General features: G+C 43.8%; 1 protein-coding gene across 1 annotated transcript; it reads right to left on the bottom strand.

The window, feature by feature from the left end:
• Nucleotides 1-1,484: 1,484 nt before the first annotated feature.
• LOC130986896 (tubby-like F-box protein 7) lies at nucleotides 1,485-5,332 on the bottom strand. Its single transcript, XM_057910435.1, has 4 exons — nucleotides 4,642-5,332; nucleotides 4,065-4,152; nucleotides 3,003-3,132; nucleotides 1,485-2,358 (listed from the first exon to the last, which is right to left on the bottom strand). Exons 1-4 carry the CDS (start codon nucleotides 4,999-5,001, stop codon nucleotides 1,785-1,787), a joined length of 1,152 nt encoding a protein of 383 aa, XP_057766418.1. The 5' UTR covers nucleotides 5,002-5,332; the 3' UTR covers nucleotides 1,485-1,784.
• Between the last annotated feature and the right edge of the window lie 7,570 nt (nucleotides 5,333-12,902).

Genomic DNA, 12,902 nt, shown 5'->3' with positions numbered 1-12,902 from the left:
TCCAGAAATTAGGGCTCGCCTCCACCCTTGCGTCGCCGCAACTGTCGCTGCCCTCCGCCTCCGGCTCTCGCCCACCACCTCTCGCCGTCGGCCGAGAGATGGTGGTGTTTTGGTGTTCATAATTGTTAGTTTTTTATTTTTGTTGTTTTAATTTCAGAAATTGAAAGATTTCCATTTTTTGATTTCTGGTGGTGTTTTGGTGTTCATAATTGAAAGATTTCTCTCCTCTGTTTCACTGTTTCGAAATTATGGTGTTTTGGTGTTCAACAGTTGTGGTATTCATAAGCTCTCTTCTCTGTTCACTGTTCCGGCGACTCGCACCGGCGGCATTCGCTATTCCGGCTGCTCGCCCACCATCGGCAACAACAAATGGAAGAGGACTGTTAACAATGCTTAAAATTTAATTAACAAACCCATAAATATGTGGGCCATACAACTTTTTTCTTAATACTACTCTCCTTAATATCCGTGCCGAAAAGAAACGGGACATGATTATTGGGACGGAGGAAGTACTTTTTATTACGACAATAATTACTTGACCAAATAAGTCGAAGAAGAAACAGTATAAAACTGAATAAACAGAGTTCAAATTGATGTATTCACCAAATTTCAATGTTCTTCACTTTTAATTGAATAGAATGAACAAAATTCAACAACAATTCAACATCTACTATAACACCAACACCCTCATAGCTAGCTACCATCAAATTCCCATTTGTTGAATACAAAATTTAGGCAAATAAAAAACAATTAAAATTCCCATGAAATTAGTGAATTAAATGAGCAACCCAATCACGTAAAATAAACGGAATGTGCAAACATGTTTGTTGTCCGAACTCTTGCCACCTTATCGCTGCGGGAAGACGACGACAATGAAGAAGATGCAGATGTATAGTTGTACTCCAACGTACAACCACCATTTTCGCAGCTATCTTCCTCATCAATGAAAATTTGCTTGTACCTACACTCCACACTGCAAAATGCCCTCTCTCCTTTACAAATATGTACATAAAAAAAAAGGAAAAAAAAATCAATAGTGTAGCATGGATTATAATACGCGGAAAATTAAGAGAGAGAGAAGAAACCTACTTGTACATGATGTCTTTGCCTGGCAATAGTTTGTGCCGGCAGAGGAAACAATTCTCGAGAAATCCTCATTTTTTTCGATTCCACGACGACAAAGCAACGGTTGCTAGCCACTACTTCTGCGTGACCTTGTCTTGCTCTTACTCCGGCGAAGCAAGAAGCGGCAATGTGACAGCTGCGAGGCTGCGAGAATCGCGAGAAAAGGGAGAGAGAAAAAGGGAAGGGCTGATATTGGGTTTTGGGCGAGGAGGGGACGCTTCACCCATGAGATGTGTACAAGAAGTTTTGCGTTTTCTAAATATCTTAATACTTGAGTTTTCCCATATAAGAAAATTTACCATGTAAATTGATTCCACAGCCCCAGAAAAACGTCAAACAACACACGACCCCAACAAGGATTAGCTTCAAAATAATGCAATACCTTCATAATTTTCTTCATTTACAGTTTACATAAGTGCGTATTTTTTTCACCAATTCCTCATATACAAAAGACAATGACACAGAATGCCAGCCAAAAATGTAAAACGATCCCTCATTTGTTCAAACCAGCAAAAGTAGTGTAGGTACTAAAATTTACTTGAAACCCATTTAATAACCTTATACTTGGATCATGAATATGGCTTCATTTTGTGGATAAACGCCAGCATGAGCAAGAAGCTGAACCTCGACACTCTAGTAAAGCCAACAAACCTCTTCCTTCACTCGCAAGCCAGTTTGGTCCCAAAACTGGACAGGCAAATGGCAAACGCTTGGAAGGCCGAGAGAGGCTGCCTGTAGTCCATCGTGAAAGTGTCGTCGCTTACCTTTCCGAATTGGAGCACCACTGTCTCCGCATCACCCTTTCCATCAGGCTTGCTTGGATCTGTTGTTGCAACCATTTGAAAGTTCTTGACCGACGCGACAGTCACCCTGCCGTGGAAATTTAAGCACCAGCATTCTAAGTGGTCGTGCCATCTTGGAGTTTTGTTTTTCAAGACTGTTACTCTGGATGATGTCTCTTGCTTCTCTCTTTTCAGTCCGTGTTCATGTCCATCATTTAAGGTTTCCTCTGAGGATGGGCATGTAAGTTTGCATGCCATCCTCCTCGGACCACGAGACTTCAACAGATTAAATTTGTAAGACACTGTCCCAACTTTAAAATTACCAGCTGGGACTTGGGGGCTTATTTGCTTGCTTCCAATGCGGCGCCCAGCTCTAGTGCTTGATGACTTTGCCCCACTGTGGGGTGCTTGGCTATCATAGATCTTGAAATTAGTACCAAGGAAATCTGATCTGCCATATCGGATGGAAAATTTGGTTACAAAAAAAAATTAACCAATAAAAAATGGCTACACGTCTCCGCAGCTTGGGAAAGATATGGAAGGATGGTTGTTCATGTAGCAACTAGAAAGAGAGCTCACATGCCAGATATTGAAAGAAAAAAGTTCCTCTTATCTCATAGCTTTATATCACTACATAATTTCCATTCGCATACAAGCCCATTCAACTGTTTGAAGCACATTTTAGGAACCGTGTCAACTAGCATAAGTTAATCACGAATTGCAATTTTTAGTAAATTACTGTAAGGATGCACTTTTCCCACTTCAATTTTGGAAAATTTTAAAATCTACCAAATTCTTCCTCTCTTCTGAGGATGTTCAGTTTCTTAGTTTGAACAGCCTAAGCCACACCAGCAATTAAGTTGGATCTCTTTCTTATACTCAGCAATTTTTATTAAAAAAGTACAGCTGCCATTCTTCAAAAGAAATTGAAATTGGTTCATTCTTATGGATCACAGTGCATTTGAATATCAAGTGCTTCAAAGGGACAATAGAAGCAGCCAATCAACATCATTTATCTTTAGATGGCCAACCAAAAGCAAGGATAAAAACCAGGTCATCATAGACATTCAAATAGTATGTGGATAAAGTCATTACCTTAATTTTCCAACGTAGGATTTACTTCCCTGTGATAGATCACTCTCATCCAATGATATGACGTACTCAGTGCGTCCACCACTACGGTATTTTCGTGCAGCTAGGAGAAACTTACCATTGTCCGTGAATGCTGTGGCAAAGAAACCATCACATATATAAGAAATACATATGGGATACCTAATAATACGGCATGCTCTTAAGAATATATTGAGACAAATATAGAACTATAATGACAAGTTGCATTGATAAGTTGCATATGGGAGTAAAAAACAATAAAAGTTTCCATTCATTTAGTACCAGAATAAGTTAGGCTGCTAAGGTTTCCAACATTTGGATAATATAAAAAGAAGAACCAAAAACAGTCACCACCGTGATTTAGAAAAGTAAATCCATATTAACTTTCCCATGGCAAGCTGCTTAAATGTTTGAAAGAAGATAGAGCGACTAGAAGTTGATGGGTGATAATTAAAAAATGTTTATGTACAATGTGAACTCCTGTATTACTAAATCGATGATGGATGAGGAAACTTGACGTAATAAACAGATACAATCCTCGTCGAGTTGAGTTGTATCGTTAATTTGGTAATGTTCAAATGGTTAAAAACATTAGTTATCCAAAACAGATCTAATCAATACAGTTAAAAAGCATTCTTGCGTCGAGTATTTTCACAAATAAAATGCTAATTATTTTAAAACCTCCATATAATTTCAAATTCAAGTACTCCAGGAACAATTAGTATCAATATATATATCTGTTAATAAATCGAATTACACAATTTACAATTGAAACTTTAAGAATACATATCCAACCAGCATGAAGTATTCAGGAAAGAATAATGAAAAAACAACATGAAAGATAAGCTGAAGACCTCAATAGGAACATTGACGGACTGTGTTGATAACAAACCAAAAACCACGTATAAAACACTATAAAGGCAACCAACTCGAAATAGAAGCAAATAAAACCAACTAATCAATGCATTGTTACTTTGACAGAGTAAGGCAACATACTCAGATTAAGAAGCATTTACAATTGAAAATCAAATGTAAAAGATTACTCACATGGGGTGAGAGCAAGATATAGGTAAAATGCAGCATTCTTCTTATCACGTTTTATAAGGCATTGGTGAAGCGAGTCTTTTGGCCCTGCCTGCAGTATATAAAATGGACATAAAATTTAGGGATTTACTGGTATACAGTAGAGGATGTATGGATGATCTGATATAAAGGTTCAAGTATGTTTAATCACATAGTCCATTCCTCACCCAAACTCATAAATAAATAATCACAGATTGCTCGAAAAACAGAAACAATGTATTCTGATATATCATTCCACCAACTCATATCCAAGGTCTTTCCGGTTATCAATGACAGAATTATATTTTAGGGATATTAATATACTTCAGATACTGAAATTGCCCAAATTTTATTCAACGGAAACAATGAACTCCTAAAACATGCTGAAATCGTGCATCATTATAACTCAATAATGATTTGATAAATCAATAAATCCTGCATTCAACATTGAGATTAAAACCTAAATTGCTAAGGCTAACCGACTCCAACATGCAATTGGATGATGGCCTAAAAAATTAAAATATGCGATTCGAATTCCATTGGATTCATGAAAAGAGGGGACCTTTTTGAGCGAAGAAGGAAACGTTATTATGCCAGGGTGATGGATAGAAGCCTTCTCCGCAGCCTCCTTGGCCGCCTCCCTCCATTGCCTGCAGACGCAGGCGCATGCGACGACGTTTTGGCGGTGCGGCGATTGGTCCTCGGTGGCCTCAACTCGCTGCATTATTTCCCCGAGAAGCTCCGGCAGCATCCCCGCCCAAAGATCGGAGTCATCGATGGCGGTGTGCTGCCGCCCCCTCTCGCTATCACGACAGTTATCATCAGCGGCACCATCTTCTTTCCTGCTTAATTGAGGGTGTTTGCATGATTTGGTGACTGAATGAATGATTCTTCGCGGGAGAAAAGATAGTTTGGATGACATCTCGTTAGCGCAAAGAGAGAGAGGGGGGTGACATGGGGATCTCTACACACATAACAAAGCATTCCTATTATTGGAGTCGACATATATCAAACCAATTCGTCCAAAGACTCGTCTCTCAAAAAGCATTCTATCCCAAAGGTCCACCTATTTTGAGTTATATTATATTTATATTAATAAAATATAAGGGACCAAAAAGATTTGGAGGAGCTGGAGACAATCTTCAATGGTGGAGCCTCTTTTGGGATAGTCCTCACCTGGAGCATACACATCGCCCGTTTATCGCTTGTCTCAAATTAATTTTGACGATGAATCGGTCGATGCATGCCCCCCCTAACTTGAGTTGAATGAGCCGGGCTCATCAGTCCTTTTGTCAAATCGCGTGCAATGCACGTCTTTTTATTTTTTTTTTTAAAAAAAAATTCAAATTTTAAATTGCTAATGGCCGAAAACGCCTCTTTTGATTTTTCTTTTCTTATATTTAAACACCTTTTCTTCTTCATTTCTTATCATTTCTTTCATTAAATTCACCTAATTTATCTTCCTTTCTTCTTCATGTTTTTTCTCTATCACAAAATGATTTCGCGATTCAATGATACTTTGTCTTCTTCGTCCAACGGAAAGACCAAAAAAATAGCAGAAATCATCGTGAATGCACAAAAAATGGTGAATCAATTTTTCACTCCCCAACTATCACCCCAATGAGTTATCTCCAACAGGGACTTCGTCTATCGTGATCGTGAGGTCGTCCATCAACGACTTCTTCAAAACTAATTCAACGACGATCCGGTGTACGGCCCAACATCTGTTGAGGTTGTGACGACGAGTCCACCATAATTAAAAACAAAAAAACAAAAACAAAATTCTAATAGTGTTAAGCACCGTTAAAATATATATATCGGCGCAAGAATATTTATAGTTTACGGGTACCTTAATACTTGACGTGAGTACCCACGTAAGGTATCCGACGAAGCATATCAGAGCTGGTGTGGGTAGACGAAATATATATTTTTGAAATCGAGTACTCACAAATTTTGAATAGGATAACTAGGGGTGCACTTGTCGTATTGAAAAAATACTGAAAATACCTATACGGAAATACTGAGCATATGCGCAGATAAAGAACTGCGCATATGAGGTGCCAGAGACATATGCGCAGATAAAGAACTGCGCATATGTTAGAGGACTGAAGCCAGGGCTCTTCTTCGATGAATTACAAATCAGGCCAGCACGGGATTTTGATGATATCATGGCAAGGCTACCAGGGTACTTGCAACTGGAGGATGCCAGGATGGCGCGAAAAGCCGAGAACGATAAACACAAAGCTAAAAGGGCCGAAGCAGCACTGGAGCAGAATAACAGGAAATCCATAATTGAACCGTCTGTGGGAAAAATGAGTTAAGGCGTGAGTTCCGACCACCTGCGCATGCAGATCCATAATTGCGACCGAATTTGCGTGCGCAGGCCCCAATTGATCCATTATTTCGAATACCCATGTGAATCTGGACCAATAGATCCGTTTTTCGTTCTGATTTATCTACAAACTCATAAGATTCGTGGTTTTTATTGTTTTCCCGCATGTGCATGTTGAAAGTATAGGTGAGATCGAAGGTTGGGTGTTGATCTATGGTTGTTTTCCACATTGCCATAATAATTGCGTGCGATTATTGTATTTTCTCACATGATCTCTATTTTTTCTAGCAAATCTAACATGTTTCACTAACGATCGTCAGATTGATGCTCTGTTTTCTTTGTGTTTTTCGGTTTTCATGGTTGATTTGTCGGGTAGAATGTTCTCTCTACCATCTTTGAATCCGGATCTGGGAGGAAATCTCCGTTATTCTCTATCTACGTTCGAATCCGTGTCCTGGGTTTATTTCCTAGTGCACGGAGGTACTCCGAAAGGGATTTCATAATGGCCTTCGCGCCAGTGTTCGGGATATCTTATATTACAGATTCCTCTGAAAAAGGGTGGTTCGATTTGTTTTTATTGAGGATTTTTCTCACATTTTTTACATGTAGGTACTATGGATTCCTCTGATGTTCGTCGCACTCTCAAGAAGGAGTTCGACAACACTAGGCTCAGCTCTGGTGCCCGCACTGAGATACCCACCTCGTTGCTCAACAGTCTGCCAGCCAGCACTGTTTTCACTACTCCGCCGGGTTTTCTCAACACTTCCACCACTCCTCTGATAGCTCAGAACATCACTCCCCAGAGATATGCTCTGGTGGCCACGGGATCCAAACTGCAGGGTTTAGTCCCCACATCTGGTGGTGGACCGCTGAACTTCGTGTTGGCAGAGCAGATGATGGCTTTGCTTAACTATGCTGCTGTACGCCAAGCACTAGGGACTCCGCTGCTATCGACTGTCCCCGCCACGACTCCCTTGTTGGGAATGCTCAACCAACATGGCACTGAAATTCCGCCTCCCGCTGCTCTGGAGGTGAATGACCAACTCGCCAATAAACAAGTCGCACTGCCCAAGGAAACACAAAGGTTCCCTGCTGAGAGGGAACCGGAACGGCGCCCAGAGGGGAGCCGCGTCATGCTAAGCAGCATTATCAGGAAAGAAGGGGTTGACGAGTCTGACAGTCGCTCCATCATTCCCATGTTTGAGGAGGAGAGACCGAGGGAGAACGCGACACTAAAAAACAAGTGTCGCAACTGAAGAACCAGCTCAAGGATTTGGAGGACACCCTGAGGGAAAAGACTCAGAGGGACGAAAGGGTGCAGAGGTCAGAGAGATCTCACAGGGCAGAGAAATCATACCGGTCAGAAAAATTGCATCGGTCAGAGAGGTCACATCAGACTAGAAGGTCAGCGGGACGGGAGCAGGAATACTCCTCTGGCAGGAAGAAACACAGGGTCCACAAGCGCCATCATGCTCATGACTCGCCAAAGGAACGAAGGGAGCACGGGAGGTATAAGGATGATAAGTGAGCTAGGACATCAAAAGCTCATACCACTACCAGCCGGAGCCCATTCTCCGCTAACATCCTGGCGAACACTCTGCCTAGAAGCTATAAGCCTATTTCACTGGACTACAACGGTACCACTGATCCGGAGGTACACCTCAACCGGTTCGAGGGACTGGTTACACTCCACATGTACACGGAAGGCATCAAATGCCGAATATTCTCTACCACTCTGACTGGACCTGCCCAGTTGTGGCTTGGAACGCTAGCCCCGAATTCCATTCATTCTTTTGAGGATCAACAGACACGTTTTCTGCGTCAGTTCGCGAGTTCTCGAAGGGTTGGGAGGTCAGCCCTTTCCCTGATGGACATCAAACAAGATCAAAATGAAACACTACGGGAGTACACCGCTAGGTTCAATCTCGCTGCTCTGGAGGTGCCAGAGGCGGAGTCGCAGATAAAGAACTGCGCATATGTTAGAGGACTGAAGCCAGGGCTCTTCTTCGATGAATTACAAATCAGGCCAGCACGGGATTTTGATGATATCATGGCAAGGCTACCAGGGTACTTGCAACTGGAGGATGCCAGGATGGCGCGAAAAGCCGAGAACGATAAACACAAAGCTAAAAGGGCCGAAGCAGCACCGGAGCAGAATAACAGGAACCAGGACCGGGCACCTTTCAGAGGATTGCCTCCCCGGGTACTTCCTCCCCAAGCAGAAGCACAACTCCGCCAACAGCGTACTGTGAACGAGGTCAATCGTTTCAATGAGTACACCCCCCTAAACAAACCACAAGAGAAAATATTCCACCTAATCAAGAATCAGTCGTTTTTCCGGGCACCAGGCACCTATAGAGATGGGCAACCGCAGCAAGGGCCCAACAACAAGTTGTGCGAATACCATAATGCTTATGGGCATTACACCAGATATTGCGGACATCTTAAGCACCAATTGGAGCTCCTAGTACGCCAAGACAATTTGGACCAGTTCATTGCCAGAGGGAACGAGGGGCAGGGACAACAGCCCCATAGAAATGACTAGAGGCAGGAACAGGGAAATGATCGGGATCGGCGCCTAGAGGAAAACCGCGACCAGCGCAGAGGGGCCGGAGAGGGCTGGGTACACCTCTTCCCGACCAGAAGGGAGGTACATATGATTTTCGGGGAGAATGGGACACCTACATCTAATCGGGCAAAGAAACAAGTCTTACGTGCAGTAAAAATGGGATATTATCCCAAACAAGTAATGGAGATTACGGGAGCGGCAGAGGAGCCAGTTATCAGTTTTGGGATAGAGGACCTAAGAACCCTTATGTATCCTTATGACGATGCATTGGTCTTCACGGCGGACATAGCAACTTGCATTGTACATCGTGTCTTTGTAGATTTCGGAAGTGCAGTGAACATTCTATATTTAGAATATCTTCAAAAAATAGGGATCGAGACTAAAATCGAGCCCACGAATTCGCCTCTCTTTGGATTTGGGGGAGAAATTGTCATGCCATTAGGATTTGTGGAGCTGTCGGTTACACTTGGCAGAGCAGACGCTTGCAAAAATAGGATGATACGATTCCTGGTAGTGGATATGCCTCGACCATCCTACAATGTGATACTTGGACGCCCCGCTCTGACGACATTCAGAGCAGTTATTTCAATGTTCCACCTAAAGATGAAATTTCCCATCGGAGGGGAAAGAGTGGGAGAGATATGGGGTAATCAGAAAATGTCAAAGGAGTGCCACGTGCGAATGCTCACACATTCCTCGGGATAGAAGAGAAAAAGGACAACAGAGGGACCAGATTCCAGGAAGAAGGGGAAGACGGGTGATGTTACTGCCCTAGCAGAGGAGCGGAGGGAGTTGGCAGAGTTATCGAATACCCGGGATAATTCAGAGAAATCATCCTTAATATCCACTGGCGACGTATGCCATATGATCGAGCTATTCCCAGGGAAAGAAGGTTTCCAGACAAAGATCGGGTCATCTATGAATGAACAAACTAAAGAAGAGCTAATCAGCTGCCTCCAGAGGAACGCGGACGTGTTCGCTTTCAGCACATCCGATTTGAAGGGTATCGACAGAGGATTGGCAGAACATTGCCTAAACGTGAATCCCAATGTCAAGCCAGTAAAGCAAAGAACGAGACATTTCAGGGCCAAAAAGGACGCCGCTATCAGAGAGCAAGTCCAGGGGCTATTGGACGCGGGTCATATCGAGGAGGTGCAATACCCAGAATGGATTTCGAATGCCGTAATGGTGGTGAAAAAGATAAACACTTGGCGCATGTGCGTGGATTACAGGGATTTGAATGCCGCTTGCCCGAAGGACCATTATCCTCTGCCAAGGATTGACCAGCTAGTAGACTCCACTTCAGGGTGTGCACTATTATCAATGATATATGGATGCTTACCAGGGATATCATCAAGTTAAAATGCATAGAGGGGACATTGCTAAAACGGCTTTCGCCGTCTGCTGCGGGGTTTTCGGCTGGAGAAGCATGCCGTTTGGTTTGAAAAATGCGGGAGCTACGTATCAGAGGATGATGGAAAAGATATTCAAAGAACAACTCTCAAAGAATATTTCGGTGTACGTAGATGACATGCTGGTGCGCAGTGTCAGAGGAGAGGATCATGTCTCTGATTTGGAGGAAGTCTTCACGGTCATTAGAAACCACCGGCTTATGCTCAACCCGGCGAAATGCACCTTTGGGGTCACTACTGGAAAGTTCTTGGGATATAAGGTTACTCATGCGGGAATCGAAGTCAATACGGATAAGGTCAAAGCCATCATGGACATGATACCACCCAGAGGGATCAAGGAGGTACGGACTTTGAACGGGCGTATCACTGCTCTGAGCAGGTTCATCTCACGATCGACAGAACGGAGTTTGCCGTTTTTCAAGATTCTAAGGAATGGGACCAAGTTTCAGTGGACCGCGGAATGCCGAACAGCCTTTGACGATCTCAAGGCATACTTGGCAGAGCTCCCGACTCTGACCAAGCCAATTCCGGGAGAAGTGTTATACTTATACATAGCAGTGGGTGAAGAATCAATTAGCTCTGTCCTCATCAGAGAAGATGGGAGCCACTAGAAACCAATATACTTTGTCAGTCGGGTAATTCAGGGGCCAGAGTTAAACTATTCAGAGATCGAAAAGGCTGCTCTGGCGGTCATGGTCATGGCTCGAAAGCTAAGACCCTACTTCCTATCGCATCGTGCGGTAGTGCGAACCACCTTACCCTTTAGACAAGTGTTAGCACGACCAGATCTGTCGGGACGAATGGTGAAGTGGGCTGTGGAATTAGGGAAATACGACGTGGATTGCGAGCCAAGGATGGCTTTCAAGGCGCAAGCCCTTGCGGACTTCATTCAGGAAACTACTCGCCGTCCTGTACAAGAATTCTGGATAGCCTTCGTGGACGGATCTGTCACGAAAGAGGGATGTGGGATCGGGGTGTATGTTGTCTCTCCAAGCTCAGAAATGTACCAGTTTGCTATCAAGTTTACTTGCAAAATGTCCAACAATGAGGCTGAGTATGAGGCGGTGGTCAAAGCAGCGCACATTTTGTCAGAGCTACGGGCTGAATGCGTCATCATTAGAACCGACTCGCAATTGGTGGCCCAACAATTCTCGGGGGGCTATCATGTTAAAGAGGAGCGGATGCGGGCCTATCATAATAAGATCAATGAAATGAAGAGAAAATTCATGGAGTTCAAAATAGAACAAATTTCCCGGGAGGAGAACACCAAAGAAGACCTATTGGCACGGGTCGCCAGCGTAGTGGAACAGACTTGGAGTGAGGAGATCACGCTGCTCTGCGATACCAGAGAAATGGGGACGTCTCAGTTTTTTACGGTGGAAATTCGGGATGATTGGCGGGCCCCAATTATACACTTTCTTAAGACAGGGGAACGACTGAACAAGGAATCCAATCAGAGGGCTCGATACGAGAATTATTGTTTAATCAATGATCAACTCTACAAACGCTCTTTCACCCATCCTCTACTAAAATGTCTATCTCCTGAGGAAGCTAACTTTGCCTTAAAAGAAATTCATGCAGGTTGTTGTGGCGGGCACACGGGATTCAGGGATCTCATACGGAAAATCATCCGGGCAGGGTTCTACTGGCTAACCATCACTAAGGACGCCAAGGAGTTCGTTCGCAAATGCGAAGCTTGTCAAAAGCACGCAGGAAAAATCAATGTTCCAGGGGAAACCATGGGGATAATGTATGCTGCTTGCCCATTCGGTAAATGGGGTATAGACATTGTTGGGAAGTTGCCCACAACGCCAGAGGGCAAGTGCTTTCTTATTGTGGCGGTGGATTACTTCTCCAAGTGGGTAGAAGCCGAGGCCGTGGCAAAGATCGACGAAGTGACAGTGGAGCGGTTCATCTGGCGAAATATATGTTGCCGATACGGAGTCCCCAGAATCATCGTGTCAGACAATGGAACCCAATTCACAGGGCAGAGGATTGCTGATTTCTGTGATCGAATGGACATAACACAACGTTTCGTGTCGGTGGCTCATCCGCAAGAAAATGGGCAGGTGGAGTTGGCGAACAGATCAATTTGCGAGGGGATCAAGGAACGGCTGAACCAGAGCAGAGGGAAGTGGGTCGAGGAGTTGGATACCGTACTCTGGGCCTATCGTACTAGCCCAAAAACAGCAACTGGAGAGGCACCTTTTACCCTGGTGTATGGGTCCAACGCAATGGTACCAGCGGAAGCTAGATTGGAGTCATACCGAATAACAACTTACAACACAGAACAAAACTCGGAACTCCGCAGAGCAGAGCTCGATCTCGTGGAGGCGCAGCGGGATGAAGCCCAAGTCAGAGCAGCGAAATACGAAAGCATGATCAAGACAGGATACGACAAGAGGGTCAGAGCACGAAAGCTATCTAAAGGCGACCTATTCCTCAAGAGGGCCGATGCATTGAAACCGGTGGGCAAGTTCGAACCTAATTGGGAAGGCCCCTTCATCATC

Source organism: Salvia miltiorrhiza, chromosome 5 (assembly GCF_028751815.1).
Source record: "Salvia miltiorrhiza cultivar Shanhuang (shh) chromosome 5, IMPLAD_Smil_shh, whole genome shotgun sequence".
Lineage (NCBI taxonomy): Eukaryota > Viridiplantae > Streptophyta > Magnoliopsida > Lamiales > Lamiaceae > Salvia > Salvia miltiorrhiza.
This window is presented reverse-complemented; position numbering and strand designations above follow the sequence as displayed.